General features: G+C 60.5%; 2 protein-coding genes across 4 annotated transcripts in view; one reads left to right on the top strand and one right to left on the bottom strand.

Annotated features, from left to right (window-relative positions):
* The window catches only part of CORO7 (coronin 7), a 54627-nt gene extending 28237 nt beyond the window's left edge, over window positions 1–26390 (top strand). The window contains exons 10-28 of one of the 3 annotated variants that reach the window (XM_063098821.1): window positions 19099–19153; window positions 19437–19494; window positions 19572–19717; window positions 19794–19886; window positions 20075–20191; window positions 20632–20761; window positions 20932–21107; window positions 21611–21719; window positions 21824–21910; window positions 21986–22128; window positions 22195–22299; window positions 22382–22467; window positions 23190–23331; window positions 23428–23517; window positions 24163–24279; window positions 24552–24687; window positions 24980–25071; window positions 25602–25688; window positions 25794–26390. In XM_063098821.1, the coding sequence (XP_062954891.1) occupies window positions 19099–19153; window positions 19437–19494; window positions 19572–19717; window positions 19794–19886; window positions 20075–20191; window positions 20632–20761; window positions 20932–21107; window positions 21611–21719; window positions 21824–21910; window positions 21986–22128; window positions 22195–22299; window positions 22382–22467; window positions 23190–23331; window positions 23428–23517; window positions 24163–24279; window positions 24552–24687; window positions 24980–25071; window positions 25602–25688; window positions 25794–25799 (1975 nt within the window). In that variant the 3' untranslated portion in view covers window positions 25800–26390. Of the gene's footprint in view, window positions 1–19098; window positions 19154–19436; window positions 19495–19571; window positions 19718–19793; window positions 19887–20074; window positions 20192–20631; window positions 20762–20931; window positions 21108–21610; window positions 21720–21823; window positions 21911–21985; window positions 22300–22381; window positions 22468–23189; window positions 23332–23427; window positions 23518–24162; window positions 24280–24551; window positions 24688–24979; window positions 25072–25601; window positions 25689–25793 lie in introns of those variants that run through there. The other 2 variants (XM_063098820.1, XM_063098822.1) reach the window with 2 other exon arrangements.
* VASN (vasorin) lies at window positions 3626–5684 on the bottom strand. The gene has a single exon (XM_063098549.1). The coding sequence runs from the start codon at window positions 5682–5684 to the stop codon at window positions 3666–3668; it is 2019 nt and encodes a 672-aa protein (XP_062954619.1). The 3' UTR covers window positions 3626–3665.
* Window positions 26391–27467: the final 1077 nt, after the last annotated feature.

Here is a 27467-nt window from a genome sequence, read left to right as displayed (position 1 = left end):
AGGCAGGACTGAGCCGGATCCAGTGCCTGCCTTAAAACCACAGTGGGCGAGAGGCTGAGCCAGAGTTGTTCTCAGCTCCTGCCCGCTCCCGACCCTGGGGATTCAGAGCGGAGTCAGCAGGACCTGTCCCTGCCCTGGAGGAGTCAGAGTGCCCAGGTCTTCCTTCGGGCTCCCTACGGCCCCCACCCCCAGCCCGGATGCTGCCCTGACATCTTGGCCCCCAGGCCTTCCTGGGTGTACAGCCCTGCCCCACAGGGCCCCCAGCAGAGGCGTTGTTGGCGTGAAGGGACCAGGCACCAGCAATCAAGTGCTCTTCCTCCCACCACTTCCTGCCTTCCAGGCTCCGCCTGCCATAACAGCCCCTGCCCCCAGCATCCTCTGCCCAGCCCCGGCATGGCCCCTGAAGGAGTTCATGATGCCCAGACCCCATGGTGCCACCAGCCAAGGCTGACCCTGTAATTACAGCAGTTAAGAATAGCCTCGCAGGACCAGCAAGGACTGGAATTTCTCAAATCACTCCCAGATGGGCAGCCAGGCCAGTGTCCCGCACTCCCCGTCCCCCAGTCCTAACCCCTGCCCCACCAGGCCAGCACCCTAGGCAAAGCAGCCAGGACTCTCCAGCCTCCATGAAGCTGGTGGACGCCAGGGATGAATGCCAGCCTCCAGGCTGTTCTGAGAGGTGGCGGTCCCCTGTCCCCCCAGGCACCCTGGAAGCCAAAGGCCCTCCATGGATTCCCTAGGGCATTGGGGCTGCTGAGCAAATCTGGACTGAAGTTGGAAAGTGTGCAAGTGTCAACTATGGGCATGGCCGTAGGGGAGGTTGGCAGTCATGTCCACTCCACCGCCCTCGATTTCTTCTCTGTTTTACAGATTTTTCGTCTTGGTTTGGGCAGAACAGTGTGTGCTCTTATGTGAGCTACAGGGGGCCAGGGGTCAAGCAGACCCCTCCTCATCCTCTCCCAGGGCCTCTGTCGTGGTTCCCACCCACATCCCTGCGATTTATGGAGTGTCTAGAAGATGTGCGCCACAGCGGGAGGAGTGGGGGATTGAGAGCCAGGTCCTGTCCACACAGGGCTGCTGGTACTGTCTGTGTGCCAGGCCCCATGCTCAGTGAAGGGTGGAGGTGGGGGGATAATGAGAGGGACCGGCAGAACCTGGTGCTACAGGAACAGCTCATGCTCTGTCCAGGAGACCAGAGACACATCTGTCTCAGGTGCTGTGATCTGGTCACTTATGGAGAAGGAGCATGAGTGTGTCAATGCGTGTGAGGGCGCTGGGTAACTGTATCGCCCGCCCACCCAGGTGGCAGCAGGGTCTGCTCGTTCTGTGGCTGGCAGTGGCCCAAGCTGACCCCCAGGGCTGGCAGCCCCTTCCTGGGCCAGCACAGGTTACTGGGATCCCAGAAGCAACCTGTTGGTTCCACCCTTCCTCTTCTGCAAAGGGGGTCACGGGTCATGAAATGAGAGCATGTATAGCCCACTTGTCCTCCGTGGGAGCTGCATCTTGGCTTGGCTCCTGCTGGCCCTGGCTCTCCCTTCATCCCTCAGCCTCTGGTCTGCTGGGACACTCTGAAGATCTTTCCTGGGAGGCCCCGTTTCCGTGTGTCCTGCCACCCCACCCTCTGCCACCCCACCAGGCCAGGTTTGCTTTGCAGCAAAAACATTTATTCAGCGGCCTCGGCAGCAGCCCCGGCAGCGGCCCACAGGCCCACAAAGGCCCCTTTGACAGGGCTGCCGAGGGGGAGGGCAGGCCTGGCCGTAGCTGCTCCCCTAATAGGACCCAGGCCTACAGGAAATCCACCTGGGCTGCCGCCGCCACCGCCACCACCTCAGGAGGAAGGGGCCCGCCCAAGCCCCCTGCCACCACCCACTGCCTGCCATGACCCACCGCCTGCCTCCTCCCTCCTCATACCAGAGCCCTCAGCAGCCGCTAATTGAATCCAGAGCCTCGCGTGGCCAGGCCTGACTTGGCGCTGACATCCACACCCTGAGCCGCAGGCCTGCCCCCCAGGCCTGGCTGGGCTGCCTCCTTCCCGCCAGGGGTGAGGTGGGGGCCAGGGCCTCTGGGAGGCTGGCTCCAGCATTTGCTGGGCCTCTCCCCTCCCACCCCCTGAGGGTAATAGGAAAAGGTCTGTGTACCTGTCACTGTTCCCAAGCGCCCTGCACCCCAGTCCAGGCCACAGCTGCACTCAGCATCCCTGGCCCTGCCCCCACCTCAGCCTGTGGCCTGCCTGGAAAATACTCCCACTTCCGGGGTTTTTGGAAAGCCTGGGTACATCCCTAGAGCATGGGATAAAGGGGCATCCCAAGGCCACCAAGCCTAGCACCATCGACCAAGTCGGACACGGCCCTTTGGTCCAGTCCCTGAGCCTGCTCCCGGCAGCTCTGGCTCGGGCCCTGCCATTCCCCACCCAGTAGGGGTTCTCGCTGTTGGTGACCCATGCTTCCCCTGCCCCCCAGGCCCTTCTTTACAGCTGGGGGCAGAAGGCAGGGAGGGGGATTTCCCAGTGCAGGGACAGCAGGGAGGGGCTAGGGCCACACATACCACCTGGCCAGCCTAGGATCCTGCAGGAAGGTTCTGGAGGCCGCCCAGCCACAGGACCGTTCATGAGGCCACAGAATGAGACAGCTCAAGGCACCCCCTCCCTAGAGGAAGGCAGGCGGGGAACCACCTGTCAGACCCACCCCCGAGAAGTGTGTGACCTCCTTGAGGACCCTCCCAGCCTCACTTACAGGCATTGCAGCTCCTGCTGGCAGAAAGGTGGGGCTGCCCTGACTGGTCCTCTTCCCCAGATTGGATACAGCCCTCCTGCCTGGGCCACAGCCTCACCTCCTGTCAAGGCTGGGGTAGAAACCATCCAGCTCAGGACACTTGGGAGGACTGCCCTCCAGGATGTGGCCCTCAGCAGCAGCCTGCCTCACCTAGGGGGTGCTGACCAGGGCCTGATGCCTGTTTGGGAGAGAGGTCCTGCCTGGCTTCCCTATAGAGAGGGCTGTCCCTGTACGACCTCCACCCGCCCCCCCCACCCCAGCCCATGTACCCTGGGGCTGAGCCTGGGAAACATTTCATTTTATCTTTTATTTTTCTTACAAAAGGCCTTCATATCATTTTCTCTTACAAAAACCAAAGTCCTTGTCTCTGAGTTTGAAAAACATTTTCCCAGAATAAATGGGAAAGGATCTCTTATAAATATCTTTAAAAAACAAAACAATGGAAGCAAAACATGTTCCTATAGCATCTTCCTTTTCCAGTTTCTTTTGTTCCTTCATTTTCTAGGGCTGAGACTGGGGCCACATGGTCTGTGCCCCACCCCACTCTCTCTCTGCTCTCTTCCTGGGCGCTTCCTTTTCTGGCTCCCAAGTCTCCTTGGGGTGGGGGAGCCCAGCAGGGCCCCGGCTTGTGTTACCAGCACAGCAGGACCCGCCAAGCCCCACCCCAGGGATTGCACATTGCAGAGGATGGGGTAGATGCCGTCCTCAGAGGCTCGGGAGATGTTAGAGCTCCTCACCTGGGTCGCAGAATCTCGCAGATGCAACTGACATTGAGGGAGGGCCAGGGACTGGCTTCGGTCACACAGCCCCGCTGTGCACATGTCCCCATGGTGCAGACTGAGAACTTCCTTGGTGTGGCAGCAGGGGGCGCTGGCTGCCCCATCACTCACAGGCTTAGATGTAAGGCTTGGTGGGGAGGTGCCCCTGGAGGCTGGGCCCTGGGTAGCCCATGAGCGGCACCTCACACTCAGGCCCACTGAGTGGGGCCTCCCGGCTGCCCTCAGTTGCCTTGGGGCCTATCTCCAAGGGGGCCTTCACCCCCTCCAGCTCCAGGGGCCCAGCCCCTGGCCCCACCTGCCCTTTGCCCTGAGCGGCTGCTGCCGCAGCCCGGCCCCGCCGCACACAGTAGGCTGCCCCTATGGCAGCCAGTGCAGCCAGGAGCACGGCGGCCAGGGCAGGCGCTATGAGGAGTGGCAGGTTGCCTTCGCGGGCCTGGGTGACTGGGGAGTGGTTGGAGTGGGCAGCTGGGGGTGTGCGGGCCTCCCCACAGGCCTCCTCACCCTCAGGCACCCTCCCAGCCCCCAAGGGCATGACGCAGATGGAGTAGGTGGCATTGGGCCGCAGCTGGGTGACCGTGTACTCAGCGAGTGAGGCAGGCAGCCGCAGTGTCACCAGCCGCTTGTCAGGGCCCGACAGGTTGCGGTAGGTGAGGCGGAGGCTCCTGAGCTGCACGGTGCTGCCCTTCAGGTAGCGCTGCAGCCCCACGCGCAGGGAGGTGGAGCTCACCGGCTCAATGCTGAGGGGCAGGGACCCTGGGGGCCTCAGTGTGGCCGGTGTGGGGCTGGGCCGTGTCCCCTGTCCCACCTGGCTTTCACAGTATAGGCCTGTGAAGCCCTCAGGACACAGGCACTCTAGATGGTGCCCTGACCCCAGGTGGCATGTGCCTCCATTGAGGCAGGTGGACGCTGGGCAGTCCTTGGGTGGGGGGGCAGGCCCCAGGGTCAGGGGGGCAGTGGATGGTGGGCTGGGGGCCTGGGTGGCCACCTCCGTGGGACTCAACCAGGTGGGAGCTAAGCTGGATGGTGGAAGGGTGGGTTCCCATGCCACGAACCTCGTGGTGGGCACCGTGGCTGTAGTGGTGGTAGCCGGGCAGCCGAAGTCAGCATAGTCAAGCTCCAGGAGCAGCCGGCCAGCGTTCTTTGGCGGGAAGTGGCAGCGTGTCTCCTCGGGGCTGGCCAGCATGACACGGCTCTCACGCACCCAGGGGCCAAACCAGCTCAAGGGACACACACAGTTGAAGGGGTTGCGGGCAGCTGCCAGGAACCGCAGGCGGGGGAAGAGGCCCACAAGGTCGTTCGGCAGGGCCTGCAGGCTCAGGTTGCTCAGGTCCAGATGCTGCAAGGCAGCCAGGCCAGCCAGGTCCTCGGGCCGCAGCTGGGCAATGCGGGTGTTGCCAGCCAGCTGCAGGCGCGTCAGGCCCCGCAGGCCACGGATCACAGGCGGCACCCGCTCCAGCTGGTTGTCGGACACATCCAGGTTGTGGAGGTTGCGCAGGTGGCTGAAGAGCCCCTCATCCAGCTGCCGCAGCCCCAGGCCGGCAAGCCGCAGCACCTCCACGTTGGCAGTGTCCAGGACACCGGTCTCCAGGGCCGGGAGGCTGTTGTGGCTGAGGTCAAGCAGCAGCAGGCGGGGCAGGCGCAGCGGGGGCAGCACCTGCAGCTCATTGTCCTGCAGCTTGAGCTCCAGGAGGTGATCAAGTGTATCAAAGGCGCCGGGCTGGATGTGGCGGATGCGGTTCTTGCCCAGGTAGAGGCGCTCAAGGCGCCGCAGGCCACGGAAGGTCTCATTGGTGATCTCGCGCAGCCTGTTGGCGGTCAGGACGAGGTTGCTGAGGTTGGCAATGGGCTGAAATACCCCGCTGGGCAGGCTGTCGATCTGGTTCTGTGATAGGTCCAGGAGCTGCAGGCCCTGCAGGCCAGCAAAGCTGCCCACGTCGAGAGTGGTGATGCCGTTTCCAAAGACGTACAGGTCCACCGTGTCGGGCGGCACATCTTGGGGCACCGTGGTCCCCTGGCGGGTAGTACAGAAAACCATCTGTGGCTGACTGCACTGGCAGCCGGACGGGCAGCCCTGTACCCTGGGCCCCAAGGCCAATAGCAGGAGCAGCAGCAACAAGGGGATCCTGGAGCACATCTTCTGTCCCTGAAGCAGGAGGAGACACAGAAGAGATAGGGGTCAAGGGCCCAGAGGGCAGCCACACCAGGAAGGGCCAGAGGGAATTCATTAGTCCCCGCCCCCAGATGCAACACAGCCCAATGGATATGAATCAGGTCTCCAGCGTCCTGGCCTGTTCCTCTCCCAGCCCCGTCACTCCCTTACTATGCGCCTTTATCATTGCAATACTGGCTGTCTGTCGCAAGCATTCAGCACAGGGCCCGATACCCACTGGTCACTCAGCAACCATGCATGGCTTCCTCTCCTGAGCCCTAGGCCCTCCTGGCTCTGCCTAGGCATTCCCCTCTCTGCAGCATCTGGGAGAGATGGGGTGGGCAGGCAGCCTGGGCGTGTAAGTAGAGAAGCTGGCTGTCCCAGGCCCTGGCCCCGGCCACCACGCTCTGTATCCCTCCCTCCTCTGAGTGGGGAGAGACCGCAGCAGGAAGACTTCACATGGAAACTATGGGGTCTGTGTTTTTCCACTTGTGAAGTCAGACCTGCCCAGGATGGGGGCTGTGGGCCTGCCAGCACGTGGCCGGCAGGAAGGTCCCTGGAGGAGGGGCAGAGGCCCACTGAGCTGTTGGCAGGTGTGGCAGGTGTCCCCTTGTTTCAGGGACAGAACTAGTAAGGAGGGGTCCCCAGGGCTCAGGTTGGGGGACATTGGCCACGTGGTGGCCCCAGAGACAGTGCCAGGCCTACAGAAGCTCCTTAGATTTATTCATCTGCACTTCCTGGGGTCTGCTCTGGGCTTTAAGCAGCCATCACCTCAGCAGAGATGACGACGAATCCTCTCCATGTGCCAGCACCCACTAAGCATATATAGTTAACTCAGTGAGTCCCCCAGTAGCTATCTCAGGGGGAAACTATTCTTTTCTTTTTTTTTTTAAAGATGACCCGTAAGGGGATCTTAAACCTTGACTTGGTGTTGTCAGTACCACGCTCTCCTAAGTGAGCTAACCGGCCATCCCTATATAGGGATCCAAATCCATGGCCTTGGTGTTATCAGCACCACAGTCTCCCAAGTGACCACAGGTCGGCCCCCAGGGGAAACTATTCTTATCACTCCCAGGTGACAGGAGAAAGTGCAGCTCTTAGGGGTGTGGTGACTTGCTGCTGCTGCAGTGCCAGCAAACCTGAGCCAGAGCCCACATCCTTGCCACGGCCAGCACAGTGGGGCCTGCACCAGTGGTGGAGTCCACACCTTCCAGATACAGAGTCCTGCTGGGGTTGGGGGCTCCCACCCCACTCCAGGCCCCAGCTCTTAGTGGAACTGCCTGAGACAGGGTGGGTCCATAGCTCGTCCCTATCACTTAGGCTCCTGGGGGGAACCTGGAGGCCTCACCCAGGAGCAGCCCTCAAATTTGGTGCCTTCAGAAGTCCTTAAGCCTTGTATGGGGTGCCAGCCTGTCCCCAGAATTGGTCCTGGCCAGTGGCCGGTACCCTCCACCCCCAGGCGCTTGCTACTCACACAATGGCCTTTTGTGCTGGAGCTATGGCCTTCCTCTCCCTCACACTGCCATCTGGGCACAGCAGGTAACAACCCCCCACCTAGCCTGTGTTCTGCCCCACTGCCCCAGGCTGGGGGGAGAGGCCCATCCATGGGACTCCCCCTCCCCCAGGTACGTGGGCTTCTGAAACATGAGGAGGAGGAGCCGGTGGTCCCAGGACAGGACAGACAAGTCACTGGCGAGGTGGCCACTGGGATCTGGGGCCAGCTGTAGGTGAAGGGAGGAGGCCTCATCACCCATGTTGGGCCCCTGGGCCCTGCCCACCCGCAGTGTCCCTCTGCCAGGGAAGCGTCTCTCCCAGGAGCCTCTGACTAGTTAACTAGTTAGCCCCTCACTAGTTAACAGCAATGCACACCCTTCAGAGGCCAGCTGACCCTGACACTGAAGGCCTCCCTGACCCCCAGCAGGTTCCCCCTTCCCTGTAGTGGGCTCTCTAAGATCCTGACTGTGTTGACACCCCCGAGGTGGAGACCTTTCCTCCAGGTGTCTCTGGGCCCACTCAGCTCATCTTTGCTGAGCAAACAGCCTGGGCAGGGCCTTGCACTGAGCATCAGGTGACACTGGTACCAGCACGCGGGAGGCCTCGTGCATCCCTGGCCCTGCCGGTGTCCATCCTGTGGGGGTTCTGCGCCTAGTGACCTAAGGCCCTGCATGCCTCACCCCCAGCCTTGTCCTCCCCTAGGGGACCCGCTCCACCCTCGCTGACTCAGAGGATAGTGGGTGCGGCCTGGCCTCCAGATGTGGGCTGTGAGTGATCCCCGCCCACCCCACATCCACGTGGGGGGTGACGCCGCCTCCCCTGAATCAGCCCTCCCAGCGGGGCCAGGCCAGGGTCAGGAAAGGAGCAGCCAGGCTCCAGGGCAGGAGGGGAACCACTGTAGCTTCAGCTCCTCTTGGGCCTCGTATAAGGTCACGGTTAAGAGCTCTCACTCCAGACAGGCAGCCCTGGGCACAGAGGTGTCAAAGCCGCGGGCTGCAGACAGCACCTTTACTCTCAGCACTGTCTCAGTTTGTACATGGGGACGTTTCAGGGCTGGAGGGGAGGCTGCAGGTGGAGCACTGAGCGCCATCCTCCAGATTGGTGTACCTGCTGGGGGGCTATTTCCTACTCTGCACTGAGGGAGGAGCAAGCCATAGACTCTCGGCTTTGTAACCTGTTGGGCCTTTCATCAGTAAAGTTATTAAAGAGGGAGGGACGCTGTGGGTCTGTCTGGCCACAGGATGGCAATCCGGCTGACAGGTAATAAACTATGGAATGTGAATCTTATTCGGTGGGGAGAGGGGGCTGGGTAAGAATAGGAGGGACCCCTGCAAGCAACAGCTAACCTTCCCAGCCCCGCAAGATGCAGGGATGAGCTCTTTGCCTGAGCTCAGCTCCACCCCACCCAGCAAGGGGAAACTGAGGCAGGAGTTGGCACTGGGGCTTTGGAAAACTCCCAAGCTTGTAGGCCACAGGCTGGCAGTTCCAGGCACCCAGAACCAATCAGATAGCCCTGGGATGGGACTGAAGAGGAGAAGGCTGACCACAAAAGGAATGGCAGCGGGGTGGCAGGAGACAAGAGACCTGAGTTCAGGCCCAAGTTCTGCCCCGAAATAAGATTCCCGAGTCCTTTCCCAACTGTGGGCCTCAGTTTCTCCCCTACTGAGTTGGCATAAGCAGTCTTGTCCTCATAACTCTCTGGAATTGTAGTTTTTTGTTATCCTGTTTATTTTTAATTGGGGAGCACTTTTCACAAGTTCTGGGAGACATTCTTCCCATCTGGGGTGTGTGCACAATGGGGTGGGGTGTCTCGTTGGGGGTCGCTGCTGCCCTGCACCCTCTGGTGATCACAGGGGCTCTGACAGGACCAGGGGCTTGGGCTTTGATATCTGATCAGCAGCACTGAGGTAGGGAGGTGAGACCTTTGCCTCTGCAAAGGGTGTGGGGAGAGTTCTGGAGGCAGCCCTGGGATTTGGGGGGTGGTGGGGGCAGGAGGGCAACAGTGATGAGAGTCCAGGACCACCTCCTCTGCCTGGACTCCTCAACCCCACCTTGGCTTGGCCCCTCCATGGTGTGGCAGAAGAGGCAGGTCTCAGAGGCCTGGGCCCTGCTGGTCTTGCTGCCTCCAAGGCACAGTGGCTGGGGTGGGACATTGGGGTCCAACTGCCAAGGGCCACAGTGCCCCACTGCAGCTCCCATCTATGAAGTGGGGGCTGACCATAACACCTGTTGCTCTGGGGGGCTTAGTTTATGTGGGGAGTACATGCTAAGTGGTCAGTAAGCATTAGCTACTGAGTGCGTCGCCCATAAAACTGGAGCCCTGCCTTCCTCCCGGGGAGGGTGCCACCGGGAGAGGGGCTCTGCACCAGCCTTGTACAGACAGGAGGCGCCTGGGCCCAGGGTCCAGGTCTGCACATCCAGGCAGCCCTCCAGCCTTGGGGTGGTGGGGAGGGAGGTGTGTGGGGGGATCCTCTGGCTAGCCCCCTTCAGCATATGACCTCAGGGAGGGGTGCTGTCGATGAGGAAGACCAGGCATTAGTCACCTCGGCTCTCAGGGGACCCAGGCTGCCCCCTCCCTGTGTGAGTGACACACAGGCACCCACTCTCATGCATGCCCAGGGTCAGGCAGGGATGGGCGAGTGGGGGGTGTGGCTGGGGTGGAACCTGGCGTTTGAGCGACCATGGCAGCCTTCGGGCTGGCACATCCCACTGCTCCCAGGGAAGGCCATGTGCCCGGCTGGGTGGGGGATAGGCGTAGACAGACAGACAGACAAGGGCCTACACACCCCTCCCATGCCAGATGCTGCAGGTCCTACCCTGTGGCTCTGGACCTCTGGCTCCCAGCCCAGCTTCAGGAGTCTGCCAACCCCCCTGGGCAGGCAGGACTGTGCCGGCGGCCAGGATGGCTGGCTCTGGTTTCGCTGACGTGTCCGAGGAGGCTCAGGCCCCGGGCCAGTCCACCCTATCTCCTCTTCCTTGAGACACAGCAGCTCCTGGCCCATCAGGGCAGAAAGGTCAGGGGTCTCTGTCCTGGGCCCTCACAGAAGTGGCAGAGGCTGCTCCAGGGTGGGCACTCTCCAGGCGGGGGGGCTGAAGCCCTGGCTGGTGGTTATGCTAGGGGGGTCCCCACTGGTTTCAGCCTTCTGGTGTTACTCCATCCACTACCCAAGGCCAGCTCTGTTCATTCTGCAGATGATGCCGTGGCCAGCAGTACAGTGATACACACACTTGCCTTGTGACATCACAACCCTAGATGCAGAGCAGAATCACCAGGGAAGCTTTTTAAAAATCCTGATGCCCTGGGCCCCACCCCTGGACTAATTAAATAAAAATTTCTGGGGGTGAGGCCGAGGCCAAGTTGTATTTTGGAAGAGCTCCTTGGGTGGGTCCTCTGCATAGCCAGGGTTGAGGTTGCAAAGGCGACAGTCAGGAGGTCACTCAGTTCGCTGTCCCTGGAGAGCGTTCTGGTCCCCACATGGACCACTGGCAGTACTGGGAGCAGAGCAGGAGCTGAACACTCCTTCTCCACCCAGGAGTCTGGCCTGGCCCCAGGTGGGTGCCTTCAGTTGCACCGTGGGTGACCTGGCAGCCGCCAGACCTGTCAGCCCAGGGCAGGGAAACCAGTGACTAAGACCAGTCCCCCACTCAAGTGAGCCCTCAGGGCAGCAGGGTGTGCCATCTCAGTAAGGAGAGGTGCCACCTGTCGGAGAAAGACACCTGTGGCCCTGGGAGTTATGTGGTGGCTGCTGCCCAACTAGAAATGGGCCAGTCCAGTGCCACCGTTGGCGTGCGGCAGGCGTGATGCCACTGGGGCTAGGCCCAGACACCAGGCCTCCTCACCACCCTGTCCCCACCCAGGGCCAAGCACTCATCTAGTAAGGCTCTAACCCTGCAATTAACCCTGAACTTGCCAGAACACCTTAGTCAGCACAGGAGGCTGCCAGCCCCAAGCTGCCAGGGCCCAGGGGTCTGAGAAGGAAGTGGCCCCAGAAGGAGTCTTGTCCTATCACTTTCACCATTCCCAGAGTCACTCAGCATTCTTGGCCACCCTGTGGCAGCAGTGGCCCTTCCTGGGGTCCAGGATCTGGTAGGTGGGCAGGTGGGATTCATTTGGGGAGGCAGAGCAGGGCCCCGGTCGCTGCCCCCACAGCGCTCACTGCTGCCCAGCCGGGCCCAGGGCCAGTAGGGGCCCAGCGGCCACCGCAGCCCCTTCTCAGTGCAAGCCAGCTCCCTCCTCCCTCCTTAATTAAATCTCTCAGGCAGCCTCTGAGGAATGTCAGAGCCTTATTGCATTTCCCAGGAGGAGTCGGGGGTGGGGGTGCATCCCCAGCCTTGGAGGAGCATTGGCCCCGGCCCCGCTCAATCCCCAAAACCGAGGTGGCCCGAGGGAGCCTCCTCCAGCCTCCTCACACTCAGGGAGGCTGGAATGAGGAAAAGCGGGGGAGGCCTGTAGGCCTGGACGCTCAGCAGCCCAGCCGGCAGAGGGAAAGAGGGAAAGCAATCCGGCTGCCTCTGGAATGTGGAAACCGATAAAAGGAAGGGGCTGAGCCCCCGCCCTCCCTGTGCACACGGACTCCCCAGAGGGAGCACCCGCCTGCCCCCAAACAGCCCAGCTCCAGTCACGTGCACGCAGACACACGCCCACGCCAGACACACGCCCACTGGGCCGCTCCTGCCAGTGCACACATACTCACTCACACACACACTCACGCCCTCCCCCTTCTCCAGGAACTCACGCAAATTCCATAGCAGTGAGGGGAGCTGGTTTTCTTGGCAGCACAGAGCCTTGGGCTCCCCAGCCCAGGAGGGAACGCCAAAGAGAGCTGAGGGGGGCTTCAGGAGAGGTCACTAACCCGGTTAGGAGGCCTTGCTGCCCTTCCCAGGAGCTCAGTGCCTGCCAGTGCTCAGGGATGTGTCTGTGGGCAGCATTCTCTGCCACTGAGGGGACCTGCTGGCTGGCCAGTCCAGATGAGAGAGCCTCCTAGGCCCAGCTGGGTCCCCTTCCCTGTTCCCAGGGGCTGCCCAGCCCAGGTGTGCGGTACCCTTGAAAGCCCCCACAAGGACTTAAATCTACCTGGGACTTGTCCGAGCTCCCCCATAGGTGGAAGTGTCGGTAATGGGATCCAGGAGCTGTGGACCCATTTTCTGCCTGGGGCATGTCCCTTGCCCTGTGGCTGCCTGCCAGAGGGGCCTTCCTGGGAAGGGCACAGGTCTGGGCAGTGTCTGAGGGGGCCCCCTTCCTCATTTCCAGTCTGGAGAAAGCGATGCCATCCAGATAGCTGCCCTGGGATATCAGCCCCCATCTGACTCTGGGGACCCACAGGTCTCAGGGTGGCTGTTCCAGTCTTGCAGTGGCAAGAAGCTGGGAAGGTGGGGACAGGCAGTGCCCAGGCCCCCAGGCTGGCACGTGTGTGCTCATCCTCCCTGGGCCCGGGAGAGGCTAGATAATGGTCTGGAGGGAATCCAGCTGGGCTGCTCATTACCAGAGCCCTCTTCCTGCCTCTGACACTCTGTTTACAGAAGCTCCCTGGGCTGATTCCCCTGGGAGAAGACAGTCAGCTCAGGGGACTGCTCTCCCATCCCCCACCAGCCCCAGCTCTGTTGGGCTTTGCCAATATCTGAACCAATGCTGGACTCCACTGCCCCCTGGACTGGCTCTAATGGACCCTGCTCAGAGAGCACCAGCCCAGCTGTTCCTCTGTGCCCCCAAAGTCCAGCCTAATGGGAAGGAACCTTTCACATTTAGTCCAGTCCCTGGCCCCGGAGGCTCTTGGCCAGGAGAGGGGGGTCTCTAGATCTTCGTATCTGTCTCCAGAGCCTCACCTGCCCTTTGTGCCAAAGGCAAGCAGGGGGACACCTAGGCCCTCAGGACCTCTTCTTCCCCCCTGCAGACTCCACCTCTGGGCCCCAGTGTGAGAGGCGGTCAGCGACCCTGTTGTGGTAATCGTTAACAAACGGGTGAGACTGAATGGTTGGCACCAATCAGCTGCCTGCCAGTGACCGCAGGGGATCTCTGCAGTCCTCAGGCCCCAGCACTGCCAGCCCCGGGACACAAAGGACTAGGCTGGTTCCAGGCCATTGGGTTTGCAGCCTGAGCAAAGCCTCTTCCCTGGCAGAGGCAGAGATGGGCACCCTGAGACCTGCAGCACTAAGGGTCCTGACCAGCCAAGGTCTGTTCCCGACCTGGGGAGGTGGGCATCAGATACCTACCAGCTATCCCCACCCCTCCCTAGGCTGCATGTCTGTGGTCCCCTGCTCTGCCCTGGGTGACGAGGGTCCAGAGGACCCTAGTCAGCTGTCCTGCACTGTCCGACACCAGGAGCGAAAAGTAACTCAAGACTACGCTTGGCCATCCCCTCAAAAGGGTTTGATTCATAAAACTGGTCATTCCGGAGGGCCCAGCCGTGGGAGGAGGAAGCGAGGAAGGGGGTGTTTATTTTGTCTGCCTGCAGCCTCGCCGGCCGGTGAGCTGGACACGCGCGCGCGCCCTGGCCGGCTGCGGGGCTGTCGGCGCCCCGGGACCAGCGGAGGAGGGGGCACCCGGGGCCTACCCGCCGCGCGCCCCGGTACGCCACCGCGCGGGGGTGGGGGCCGCAGTCCCGCTCGTGAGTGCGCGCGCGTGAACGGCGCGTGTGCGCAGCCGGGCCGCGGCGCCCCCACCCCCTCCCGCAGCGCCCCAGCCCCGCAGACACTCACCGGGAGGTGGCGGCGGCGGTGGGAGCCGGGCGGGGCAGGCCGCGGCCTCGGTCCTTCCCGGCCGGCCCGAGGGGTCCTGGGTCCCAGGGTCCCGAGGCAGCCGCGTCCGCGTCTCCCCGCCCCGGGCTCCGGAGTCGGCTCGCTGGAGGCGGGTCGCGCCTTAAAGTCGGGGGGCGGGGCCGAGCAGGGACACGCCCCTTCCCCGCTGAGGGGTTATCCGACCGGCCTGGCCTGGTCCTCACCCCGCCGCCTTCCCCAACCAGGGCGAGGAAGACCTCGCCCGGCCTTATCGGGGTCAGGAGCCCGGGGCTCCATTGTCTGCCAGTACTTTGCCATGCGACACGGGACAGGTTCCTGTTTTTCAAGTAAAAAGCAAGGGAATGTTGAGCAAGACCAAGAGTCGCAGCCTAAATGCCCGGGGACATAAATGCAAGGACTGGACTCCAGGGTCCACGGAGACCTGGAGAGGCTGGGGTCGGGTGAGTGGGGCTGGTATAAGTCCTCAGCCCGCATGACCAGTTCCAGCCGCCAGAGCTTCAGATTTTTCAAGAGGAACTGGAAATCCAGATTTTTAGATGAAATATCTCTATGTATTATTGTTAGTAGCTAATCCCCATTTCAAAAACTCCTGGGCAGGACACACAAATCTCTTTCAAGAGCCTCCTAAATACCACCTCTAATGTAAAGTCTGATTTGGAGTCCTTGTGGCTGTGACAGCTTTCGGGGCTGTGAGCATCCCTATACCCCTTTCCTGACATTTTAGATGAAGGGACTGAGACTCATGAAGGGAAGTGACCATCTGCCCAAGGCCCCACAGTTAATGGCAGCTTCAAGTCCAGAGCATGAGGAGGGTGGAGCTAGGATTGGCGGGTTGGGGTCTCACCATCAGTGGTGGGGTCTGGGCTGCAGTTGACAGTGCCTTGATGGGGTGGGGGAGACTGGTGCCAGGTGCTGGACTAGTCCAGAGAAATCCCCTGCCTTGGAGGATTCCAGGAAAACGCTCTGTCCTCCTCCCCTTCTGTGTTTGTGGTCAGAGTCATGCCTCAAAGCCTTTGGAGACCCAGCTCAGCTCCTGACTTCCGGAGAGCCCCAGTACACCCGCACCCCCTCCTGCCCGGCCTGCAGCCAAGGCCTTTGGCTGGGCCAGCTCTAGTCATTGGGGGCCTGAAGGCTTGTCCTGGAAGGCTGGGCCACACCAGCTGGGGGGTGGCATAGTCTCTGGAGGACTTTGTTGCCTCCAGAAGGCAGGATGGCCCCTGTGTCCAGTCGTTATCAGGGGCTAAGCATGGTCTGGCTGGGACAGTCACCTTCTAGACTCCCCCTCTCAGCCCCTCGGCCTCCTCAAGGCCCTGTCTCCTCAGGGCCCCTTTCTAGGACAATTGCGGCTCACCACTCCATGTTTCTGTGTATGTGGATATCAAGTATGGCTGTGAACCCCTGCTCTTGGACCAGAGCTGCCCCTTGGATGTGTTTAGTTTGGCCTTTATGGGTGTTTTGAAAACTTTGAAGCCATCGCGAACATTGAAAAATCAGGTGGTTTCACACTGAAATGGGGTTTCCCAGCTTGCCTTGAACAGGAATTCACCTAGGGCTGAGTGGCAGCTGCCCCCCACCCCCTTCCAGCCAAGGCTTGGGCTCACCAGTCACCCCAGTCCCCATCACTCCCTGTTGTGTCTCACCAGGCTCTTCACTCGCTCGAGTTTCCTACCTGGCCCCAGAAGCATTTGAATTTGCAAGCAGTGCTGTAAGGCTTCTGGTCACCCTGTCCCTATGCTTCTTCCCTTGGGCTGTGTGTCCTCTGAGGCCCTCAGGAGCACCCACAGATGCTGGGTGGGGGGGATCCAAGAGCCTCCAGCCTTTCCCTAAAGAACAGGACTTCCCGATGACCTCTCACCTCTCTCGCTTCTGCGGCCAGTTCTCCTAGATGAAGAGACCCCATCTGCTTAGATTGTCCACCTCTGCCCCAATCCTGTGCCCTGAGCTCATACAGGTCCCCCTTTACCCAGATGCTTAAGGGAAGCTTCCAGGAGACCCCTCCTCAGTTCTCCAACCTTTCCCCGAATAGCAGCCTCTGTGAGGGAAGGGAGCTAGGGAGTGTGGGGCAGGCTTGATCCAAGGGTGCCCAGCCTGGTGACAGGGATAGATCCTAGGGGTCTGCACTGCTTTGGACTGGGGCAGTGCCAGGATGTCTGGGTTGGTGAGAAGACACCTGAAGGAAAGATGGGCTGGAAGGGAGGACCAGAGGCGGAGGCTTGAAGCTGCTTTTCCCAGCAAGCACATCCTTGGTACAGAAGTGCTGATTGCAGGAGTATGAGGAGAGCTGGTGGTGTCATCAGGAAGCTAAAGCCCCACATGCGTTCCAGCTGGTACCACCATTGGCATCTTCTGGGACCTGAGCTGAGGGGTGGGGGGTGGATCTGGGCTCTAGACCTTCTGTGATTTGGGGCTTGAGGCAGACCCCTGGACTCGGGTCAGGATCAGAGCCCTTCCCAATGGCAGGTGCAGCTGCCAGCCTCCCCTGTGCTATGGCAGCAGGAGAGGTGCCTGTGCCAGCTCTCACCACCTCTGGCCCCCTGCCAGGCCCGGGCTCACATCTGCATTCCAGACCCAGACCCATCTCGGCTGTCTTCATGAGGCCCAGGGTCAGACCTGTGCCTGTTCTCGGCCAGCCCTTGGGGCTGGGTGCCATGTCCCCATTTCCTGCTTACCCGTGCCTGGCAGAGCTGCCCAGATGGCTCTGCCTGAGGCATGGAGGACTGGCCTGACCTGTTGGGAGAGCTGGCCCTGCCCTCCATGACTTCCTGCCCCCAGCCCCCAGCGCCTGAGTCAGTGGGCTGGCCGGGGCTGATGGGGTGGGGATGAGGGGAGGCCAGACCAGGCCTTTTTAGGGGGTTGGTTTCGGGCACAGGTGAGCCATCAGTGCTATGGTGGAACCTACAGGTCTGCTTCCCTGTTCTCATGAGGGCAGCAGAGGGGCCACAGGAGCTCCCGCACAGCCCACTTGTTCTCAGCCTCTGTCCTGAGCCACCTGTCACCTCTTGTTCCCATTCCCCCCAGCCCCTCCCCACACAGCAGCCAGCGTGATCACTGCTCAGCACCAATCTGGTCCTATTCCCCCCCCTTTTTTAATGCACCATCAGCTTTTTGTTCCTTGTCCTCTGGAGGCAGAGTTCCCCTCCTGATGTACCATGCCCCATTCTCTCCGGCCTTTACCCACCCCACCCTGAACCTCAGCCTGTCATCCTCACTGCCCAGGCCACTGGGCATTTTGTCCTTCCCATTTCTTAAATTTGCCATGTAGCCACCTGCCACAGGACCTTTGCACATGCTGCTTTCGCTGTCTGGAGCTCTCTTCCTGGGACAATTTGATTTCTACATAACCTTGGGCTCATAGGGAACACCCTGGCCATGGCCAAGTTCCCCTGCTGCACATTCTCAGAGAACTTCTCCTTCCTTCCCACTGGGCTGTGAGCTCCTTGAGGGCAAGGAGGGGGTCTGTTGCACTTGCCTCTGGTCACACTTGCAGGCCAAGCCAAGGGCCTGGCACAAACTGTCTCATCAAAGGAATAAATAATTATCAGGTGGTCACATACCATCTGTCCCCAGCCCGCCCACCCCCTCCTCTGCGGCAGTCAGTGGTCAGGCAGGTGAGGAAGGACAGCACTGAGCCTGGTTCACCCTGCTAGGCCGAGGTAATTAGGGGCCTGTGTTACTCACAGGTGGCCAGCCCAGGGCACTCCAGGAAATTGTGGAGACGCCCAGGCCCCACCCAGCTTCACAGCCCACTCTGTGCCTCCTGGCTGGGTGGGGAGGGGAGGTGGGCAGGAAGGCTTGGTAGGCAGCTGGCTGGGAGGGATGTTTTCTGTGTAGGAGAGGAGGAGATTCTGGGCCCTTGTCATCTGGGTGAGGGGTGGGGGCAGCTGCCACAGCTGGATGACCTCTGACTGCCGGGACCTTAGTGGGGATAAGGTTCTGTTGAGGATGAGTGCCAGTGGTGGGGTGGGGGTCCAGACTTGCGGGTTTCCAGGGAGAAAAAATCAAGAAACAGAAGGCACCTGTCAGAGTTCTGCGCCCCCACCCCCCCCACCCCCCGGCCCTGGGGCCTGAAGGCTGTGCTCATGGTCGGGGGGGGGGGGGGGGGAGGCAGGCGGGCTGTGAAGGGGCCTCCCTCCGCCTGACCCAGATTGGGGTGGTATAAATCCCTGGGCAATGACAGGCAGTTGGCTGAGGATAGAACACACATAGGGTGGCAGGGGCCCTGGGGGCTTCCAGGATGTCCCCTGCATTCCCAGCCGCCACCCCTTCCTGCCATGACCCCCACCTCGGGAACAGGAAGCAGACTGGAGAATCTGCCAGCTCGGCCTGGTTGCAGTCCTGAGGAGAGCTGGGAAGCCCAGCACTGAAGGAGCCCCTTTTTTTTCTTTTTTTTTTTTTTGTCGTTTTTTCGTGACCGGCACTCAGCCAGTGAGTGCACCGGTCAGTCCTATATAGGATCCGAACCTGCGGCGGGAGCGTCGCCGCGCTGCCAGCGCAGCACTCTACCAAGTGCGCCACGGGCTCGGCCAGAAGGAGCCCCTTCTTCCTTGGTGCCTGGCTCAGGCTTGGGCACAGGGTCTTCAAGTCAGCATGGAGGGGGATTCTGAGTCTCTAAGATACCATCGAGGTCCAAGGAGCATGGGCCGACCAAGTAGATGGCCTCCAAGCCTTAGTGCAGATCTGCAGAGGCCAGGCTACTTGCACTGCTTCCTGGACCCCACCTGTCCACAGGCAGTACTGGGTGAGGGTGGGGTTAGGTCCCAGGTTCTCGAATCACCCCCCTCACTTTCTCCAGCATTGCTGGCCTCATGTCTAGGCTGGCTGAGGTGGGATGGGAGGCTGTGGGAGGAGGGTCTTCTCAGAGCAGCCTGGGGCCTAAATCTGGCCTGAACTCCCCTGTGCCTGGGCTCAGCACAAGTCCTGGAGTGGAGCACGTGGGCAGATGGAGGGACCAGGGAAAGGACAGCTGGGATGTGGGTTTGTGCTTGGCATGTTGGTTCTACCAGAAGAGGAGGTGCAGGGTTCTGGGGGACCAGGCTGGACACAGCTGGAGGGGCCCAGTGGCTCCTAGTCATTGTGATGCCTGCTCGGAGACCCCATCTGGGGTCATGAGGCTGCAGCCCTCCTGCCACCCCTCCCCTGTCATCCCATCAACGGGCCCTCTCTCCCCCAGGCCTCTGATGCCCCTGCTGGACCCAGACTCCGGGCTCCTGGTCCTGGCAGGAAAGGTGAGCAAGAAGCCTGAGCCTCCACCTGTGTCCACCACCAAGCTCAGCCCCCAGGGCTAGGGTCCTCTCCTGCTGTCTCCCAAGAGAGGAGGAGCTAGAACAGTATCCAGGTTCCACTACTGGCCTCCTGCAATGCGAGTGGGCACTGCCTCCTGCAGTGGGCGCCACCATGGCTCTATGGCTCAGGTCTCAGGAAGGAACATGGGAGCTGGGGCTGGACCCAGGCCCTGCCCCAGCCACCAGGTGCAGACCATGAGTAGAGCTCAGGTGTGGCTTGTTTCAGGGTGAGAGCCAGCTGTGCTGCTATGAGGTGGCCCCACAGCAGCCAGCACTGAACCCAGGTAAGCTCCACCCCCTCCCTCCCCCTCCTGCCCCACCTACCGTGACTGTCCTCCCATGTACATGGTGTCCTCAACAGTGACCCAGTGTGTCCTGGAGAGCATACTGCGGGGGGTGGCCCTCGTGCCCCGGCGGGCATTGGCCATCCTGGGCTGTGAGGTGCTCCGTGTCCTGCAGCTGAGCGACACAGCCATCGTACCTGTCAGCTACCACGTGCCCCGCAAGGTGAGGGGGTTCTGGGCCAGGGGCAGGGGAGCTAGGGGGCCCAGGCCTCATTGACCACCTGCTCATCTGCCACCAGGCTGTGGAGTTCCATGAGGACTTGTTCCCAGACACTGCCGGCTGTGTACCCGCCTGCGACCCCAATAACTGGTGGGCTGGAAGCAGCCAGCAGGTAGGCCGAGGCCTGGCTCACTGCTCCTGGCCTCCACCAGCCTCTGGAAGCCCCTCAGTCCAGCTGTGCACCAACTCAGGTGGCCTGCTCTCTGCTCTCCATGCCTACCCTGTGGACCCCTCCCAGAAGCTCCCTTCCGACCGGGTGGCCCATGCCCCCCACTGCCACAACCGCCAGCCTCCCCACAGGTGAAGAAGGTCAGCCTCAACCCAGCACACCGGCCCCACCCCAGCTTCACCTCCTGCTTGGTGCCCCCCACGGAGCCCGCCGCTGACACAGCCCTGCCTACAGATGCGGAGCCAAGCGTAAGTAGTAGGGCTGCCATCCCCATCCTCCTCCCCACAGCCATGCCGCAGCAGGTGCCCTGAGTGAGAAACACATGCAGCATAAATAAAGAAGTTGACAGTGTTTTCTAGATTGAGCAAACACTTAAAGAGCAAGACTTTTCACGTGAAAATCTAGATTTCTGGTTTCTCTTGTAATACAGGCAGATCTAATCCATGGGCACACCCTCCCACAAAGCTGGTAGCTGAAAGCTGCCACCTGCCATCCTGGGGCCCAAAACTCAGGCTGCTTCCCTTGTCCGTGTTACCCCAGCCCTTGTCAGTGCCTGTGTTTGTGCCCTGTCCCCCTGCACCATCCCACACCCATGTGGGGGGTTCCTACCCAGCCTGGTGTCCCAGAGCCCTGGGGAACCCCAGAGTGATGACCCCAGGGCCTGCCCATGACCCGTGCTTCTTCCCAGGAGGGCTTCTCCTCCCCTCCCAGCTCCTTGCCGACCTCGCCTTCCACGCCCTCCAGCCTGGGGCCCTCGCTCTCCAGCACCAGTGGCATCGGGACCAGCCCCAGCCAGAGGTCACTGCAGAGCCTACTGGGTAAGCAGGGCAGAACGGGGATCTGGCCCCTACCACGGGAGCCCTGTCCACCCCAACCCAGCCCTGAGGGAAAACCTTCCTGCAGTAAGAGGAGCAGGAAGCCAGGACTTGGGGCAGGGCGGCAGGCACTGCATCCTCATGAGTGGCTCTATGTCCCTGCTGCCCTCCAGGCCCCAGTTCCAAGTTCCGCCATGCTCAGGGCACCATCCTGCACCGAGACAGCCACATCACCAACCTCAAGGGACTCAACCTCACCACGCCCGGCGAGAGCAATGGCTTCTGCGCCAACCGGCTGCGTGTGGCTGTGCCCCTGCTCAGCAGTGGTGGGCAGGTGGCCGTGCTTGAGGTGAGGGGCCCCATCCCACCAGGGCTGCCCCTCAGATCTCTGCAGGTGATGAGAACACCAAGGGCATTAGCTCCCCACAGCAGCTCACTGAGTGCAAACCATGTCGGGCAGTTGCCCAGCCTGTCCTATAATCCTCCCAGCTGCCCCATGTGGTAGGTGCCACTCTTAACCCCATTTTACAGATGAGGGTGAAGAGGCACAGAGATTTAGTGACCTGCCCGGGTCACACAGCTGTGTAAGTGTTGGAGCTGGAATTCAAACCCAGGCCACCTGAGCCCCAAGACTGAGCTTCCACCACTCCACCCTGCCACCCCCTCACTTTTGGGGCCTCAGTTGGCACCTGGGGCTCAGAGCATGAGGTGGCTAAGGCAGAGAGCTTGGGCCACCCAGTGGTGGGGGCATCTGCTGCAGAGAGTGGGGCCCAGGCACGCTGCTTGCCCTGTAGCCCTGGGAGGCTCTCCTGCCTGGTGCTGATGGGCCACGGGGTGGGGGCATTCCTGTAGCTGCGGAAGCCTGGCCGCCTGCCTGACACAGCACTGCCCACGCTGCAGAATGGGGCACCCGTGACCGATCTGGCCTGGGACCCCTTTGACCCACACCATCTCGCTGTGGGTAAGGAGGCTGGTGCCTGGGCTGGAGGGAGGGTCCCAGGTCCCAAATGGGGCAGGGGAGACCAGAGGTCAGGTCCAGCAGTGACGAGCTGCTGGTCTCCGCAGCCGGGGAGGATGGCAGGATCCGGCTATGGCGGGTGCCGCCAGAGGGCCTGGAGGAGGTGCTCACCACGCCGGAGGCTGTGCTCACAGGTCAGGCAGACCCAGCATGGGGGTGGGGGGCAGTGGCTCCTGAAGGGCTCAGCGTCACCCCATGCCTCCCTGCAGGCCACACAGAGAAGATCTACTCCCTGCGCTTCCACCCATTGGCAGCCGATGTGCTGGCCTCTTCTTCCTACGACCTCACCGTTCGCATCTGGGACCTTCAGGCCAAAGCCGAGCGGCTGAGGCTGCAGGGCCACCAGGACCAGGTAGGACAATGGCAGGGGCCCGGCTATGAGGCAAGAGGCCACCTCTCATATCCCACCTGTCCCCAGATCTTTGGCCTGGCCTGGAGTCCCGACGGGCAGCAGCTGGCCACTGTCTGCAAGGATGGGTGTGTGCGGGTCTACGAGCCCCGCAGTGGCCCTGAACCCCTGAAGGTGAGCAAGCGTGGGCTGGTGGGCGGCCCTGAGGTCTGGTTTGGGGGGCTCTGACTGGGCTTCACGTGCTGTATCTCAACAGGAAGGCCCAGGGCCTGAGGGGGGCCGCGGTGCCCGCATTGTCTGGGTATGCAATGGTTGCTGTCTGCTAGTGTCTGGCTTTGACAGGTGAGGACTCAGGGACCGCCATTCCAGGTTCCATCAGCCACCTGCAGCCCTTCTCCCCAAAGTCACATACATCTGTTAGGCTTACAGAAGCTGTTTCTGCTCCTCACTTATTGGAGGGGTAGGTGGATGGGTAGATGAGTAGATGGATGGATGAGTGGATGGGTGAGTGGGAGGGAGAACGAGTCCATGGGGGACCCAGATGGATGGGTCCCTGCTGCAAGGACCTATGCCTGATCGGGACCAGGAGAGATGTGGGAAACACAGAACCAGGTCAACTGGAGAGTCCTGAGAGATGGGCATGTGGTGCTTTGTAGGAGGGATCAGGGAGGGACTCCCAAGGGAGCTGTCATCTGAGCTGGGTCACAAAGGGGCTACTAACCAGAGACCTGGAGGAGAGGGTGTTTGAATCTGGGTGGAGAGGCCGGAAGCTGACCAGCCCAGCTGGAGAAAGGGGTAGTAGCAGAATGTTGGGGGAGAAGTCCAGACTTTGGAGGCCACAGCAACCACAGAATGGGTGTGGGGCCAGAACTGTGCTGAGGAGCGTTGGGGGACAGCGGCCTGGGAATAATGGCTGATGGCAGAGCAACAGGTTGGGACACTGCTACTCCAGGCCAGGCCAGTGGTTCCAGCCTAGAAAAGGTAAGGTTTCCTGTTGGAGTCATTGCCCTGCCCAGGCCCCTCCGGCTCTGAGGACCTGCTCCTGCCCCCCACCCCCTTTGCAGCCGAAGTGAGCGCCAGCTGCTCCTGTACGCAGCTGAAGCGCTGGCAGGTGGCCCCTTGGCAGTGCTGGGCCTTGATGTGGCTCCCTCGACCCTGCTGCCCAGCTACGACCCAGACACTGGCCTGGTGCTCCTCACGGGCAAGGTGAGCCACTACGTGGTGGCAGTGGGAGGGGATAAGAGGAAAGCCAGTTGTAACTGGCCCCTTCACTGTCACCTCCCCCACTTCCACCCCCCCCAGGGTGACACGCGCGTGTTTCTGTACGAGCTGCTCCCCGAGGCCCCATTCTTCCTAGAGTGCAACAGCTTCTCCTCGCCTGACCCCCACAAGGTGAGGCTGCTCTGGCACCTCGTCCTCCTGGCCCCACAGGGGACCACAGGGCTTCCCCGCCCCCTGGTGACCACATGGAGAAGTGCAGGAGCCCGTGTGGTCTGCGGCTGAGTCCTGGGCTGCGGCTGTGCCCAGCAGCTGGCAGGAGCAGGCTGTGAAATTATCTACGAATTTTGTGAACTGGTTGTTACAATCAACCATTATTAAAAATAAACCACATAAAGTTAAATTGTATGAACTTATAATATGAATCTATGAATAAATATATTAGAAGCCAAGGTCACAGATGCTCAGTTGATCACTTCCTAATTACTTCACCAGGTTTCGTTGTTGTTAGTGCTGTTGAGGTTCTGTGCCTCTGTTGGGTCTGTAGGGCAGTGGTGCCGTATGATGGCGTGCTGCTGCCTTTCGCCTCTTCCCAACGCTGCTCGCATTTGTAGCTTGAAATCGCCATGGTGGGAGTTTCCACACTGTGGAAACAGATAAACGCTACAAATCAGAGCTTTTCCCTCCAGGGAGCCAGTTGTTAAAGGTGCCCAGCACACGCTGCCCAGGGGTAGACCATGGTTCCGGTAGCACCCCGGGGGGCACTGTGAGCCAGCCAGGCCCTCCGGGCTCCAGCTCCAGCTCCTTCGCTCCCCTCAGGGCTTCGTCCTCCTGCCCAAGACAGAGTGTGACGTGAGGGAAGTGGAGTTTGCGCGATGTCTGCGGCTGCGCCAGACCTCCCTGGAGCCTGCCTCCTTCAGGCTGCCTCGAGTCAAGGTGAGGCTGGGGGCCAAGGACTCCAGAGCCTAACCCTCCTTCCCAGCACCTGTCATGGGCTTAGGGTCCTGTCTGGCCCTGTCCCAAAACTTCGCCTGCCCCAACTGCTCATTGGGATCACCTTCCCCCTACTGTTCTGAGATACTGAAACTCACAGAAACACCAGACTAGGGGGAGGGTCCTGGGTTTGGTCATGCCCCACCTCCCAGCAGATGCCAGCAGGCTGGGGCCTCTGGTCAGTGTCTCAGGACAGCTCCTTCCTCCCCCTGCAGAAAGAGTTCTTCCAGGATGACGTGTTCCCAGACACAGCCGTGAGCTGGGAGCCTGTGCTCAGTGCCAAGGCCTGGCTGGGAGGTGCCAACGGGCAGCCCCGGCTCCTCAGCTTGCAGCCCCTTGGCATGATCCCAGGTGCTTAAGGGTCTGGGTGGGGAGGAAGCAAGGGAGGCAGGGCAGGGAGATGCAGAAAGGAGCAGAAGGCTCAAGGCCAATCCCTGTCCCTGCATGGTCTGTGTTTCTATCACAAGTCCCCACCCCCAACACATGCACACACACCCTGCTGCCCAGGACAGCCTCAGTGAACAGAGGCTTCAGTTACTGTTAATGCCACCTGTTGGGTCTCTGCCACAGAATCCCCTGGGGGCTAGCACCAAGCAGCCCCCACCCAGGGGACTCTCTGATACCTGTCCTTGCCCCACCCCAGTGAGCCAAGCCCCCCGTGAGGCACCTGCTCGGCGGGCCCCATCCTCAGCACAGTACCTGGAAGAGAAGTCAGACGAGCAAAAGAAGGAGGAGGTAGGAATGAGAGAGGGCTGGTCATGGTGGGGAGGGGTCCTGGCTGGGCTTCATGACTGTCCTTCAGTTCTTTAGCACTGACCCCGACTAGGAGAGGAGCCACATGCCACACCCCTCTCCACCCCAGATCACAGTGGGGAGAACTTCCAGAGCCCTGCTGCTGACCTGCTGCTGCCTGCGGGCACGGGGGTGGGAGGGGCGCATGAAAGGCACCGCCCTGGCAGGGCCTAACCCAGCCACAGCTGCAGGTTTTGGAGCCAAGTGCTTTTGGGACTCTGGTGTGCATTTGAGTGTTTGAGGTAGTGTGTGGAGACACAGCACCTGTATCTGGTGCTACCTGTCACAGTCTCTCTGTCTCTGCCTCCCTTGTCTCTCTCTGTGTTTTTCAATGAGAACCGATCAGCTTTGTCAGGGCTGTAATTGAAATGGGTCTTTTTGCAACATGGTCAGGGGTAAATTAAAACTGGTGGTATGATGTTTTTGGAGTTGGGGAGTCCTATTCCCTTTCCTTCTCCTGTCCACTGTCCCAGCTGCTGAATGCCATGGTAGCAAAGCTGGGGAACCGGGAGGACCCGCTTCCCCAGGACTCCTTCGAAGGCGTGGACGAGGACGAGTGGGTGAGTGTGAGAGTGCAAGGGCCCCGCCTCCCTGCAGCGGCACCCGCCCCCTGCAGCGCCTGCAGCCCCTCTTAACTCCCTCCTACTCCTCGGTTTATCACCCAGGACTAGCTTGCCCACCAGGCACTGGGCCTCACCTACTGCTGCCACCTCCTAGAACCACCTGTGCCCCTGCACACCTCACATCTCATTCTCAGACTGGAAGACACCATCCTGGCACTCCTCACCCCAGGAGCCCTGGCTTCCCATGGGCCCTGGGCACTTCCACGGCCTCTGGGCCCACTGCAGCTCCTGTGGGTTGTCCACACCCCTGCTTTCTCTGGGACCAGCTGCTTCTCCAGCTGCCTGCTTGCATGAAGAGCCAAGGGGGTGGGGGTGGGGTCAATAGCACGTCCCTGGGCAATCCCAGGGCTCCCTGTCTCTCCTTTCTCTGCTGACCTGGGCTGGCTTTGCCTAGCACCTTCAGTTACTACATGCCACCCCATCCTGCCTTGCCTGCTACCCCAGTTCCAGTCAAGAGCCTTGGGGGCCAGCCCGCCCACCAGGCCATTTGGAGCAGCACTAGACTCAGGGGCCTGGGACTAGTTGCCCTCCTACCCAGGTTTGAAGCCAGGAGAAGGGGCATCACAGAACTGATGGCCCTTAAGGGGGGTGTGAGCCCCACAGGGACTGGCTTGCACATGCCCAGGGTGTTCTCAGCAATTAAACTTTTCTAAGCTGGCCCCCTCTTGTGTTTCAATGGTCTTTGGGCTGGCTGGAAAGGGGAGGGGATGGGAAGATGGGTGGGAGTGGTTTGGCCTGGGCTCCCCGTCATCCCAGCCTCACTGTGCTTCAAAGGCCTTTTTAGTCACATGCTGCCGGGAGTTCGTTCATTCACCACATCAGAACCCAGCCATGCTCTGAGTAGTAGGACACTGGAAAAAACAGGAGAGACAAAGTCTTTCAAGGAGCTTCAGCTTGTTTTAGCCTTATTATACAAGGAGCCAGGCTGGATGCTAGTGAGCAAATAGAAGGTGTGGAAGGAGCTGTGAAAAAGATAGATTATGTGAAAGGAAGTGACTCAGATGCATAAGAAGCGGGATGCTCAGGAATCTGAGAAGGTGCCGTTTAAGCTGAGAGTATGATCTTAAGGCCATCAAGGAGCCAGCCATAGAGAGGGTCATGAGAAGCCATTTCAGACAAAAGGAAGGACAACAAGGATGCTGAGGGAGGAAGGAATTTGGAGAGTTGGCAGAAAAAAAAGGGCAGTGTCCAGACATAGTCCGGGGCAGCCTGACTTTTGTTCCTTCAATGTTTGTTGTGTCTGCCATGTGCCAGACACCCTTCCAGGTGCGATGTCCAAGAGCAGAGAAAAGAGCTGAATGTCCTGCCCACTGGAAATTCTCATCCTAGTGGGAGGGAACAGATTATAAACGATAGACATAAAAATAAACGAATTCTGTGATATGGAAGAGGGTGATAAGAGCTTTGTGAAAAAAATAGAGAGGGGATCAAGAATGGAGGGGTAAGCCAGTCACAAAAGACCACATATAGTATTGATTCCTTTGCTGTGAAATGTCCAGAACAGGCAAATCCATAGGGACAGAAAGTAGATTTGTGGTTGTCAGGGGCTGGGGAAGGGAGAACAGGGATTGACCGCTTACAGGTGATGAAAATGTCCCGGAACTAGCTAGCGGTGGTGGTTACACAGCTATGTGAGTATGCTAAAGAAGCACTCAATTGTGAACTTTATTTTTTTGGCGGTTGGCCGGTAAGGGGATCCAAACCCTTAACCTTGGT

The sequence above is a fragment of the Cynocephalus volans genome, chromosome 6 (assembly GCF_027409185.1).
Source record: "Cynocephalus volans isolate mCynVol1 chromosome 6, mCynVol1.pri, whole genome shotgun sequence".
NCBI classification, from domain to species: Eukaryota; Metazoa; Chordata; class Mammalia; order Dermoptera; family Cynocephalidae; genus Cynocephalus; species Cynocephalus volans.
The sequence above is the reverse complement of the archived record's forward strand: the minus strand, read 5'-3'. Positions and strand labels throughout refer to the sequence as shown.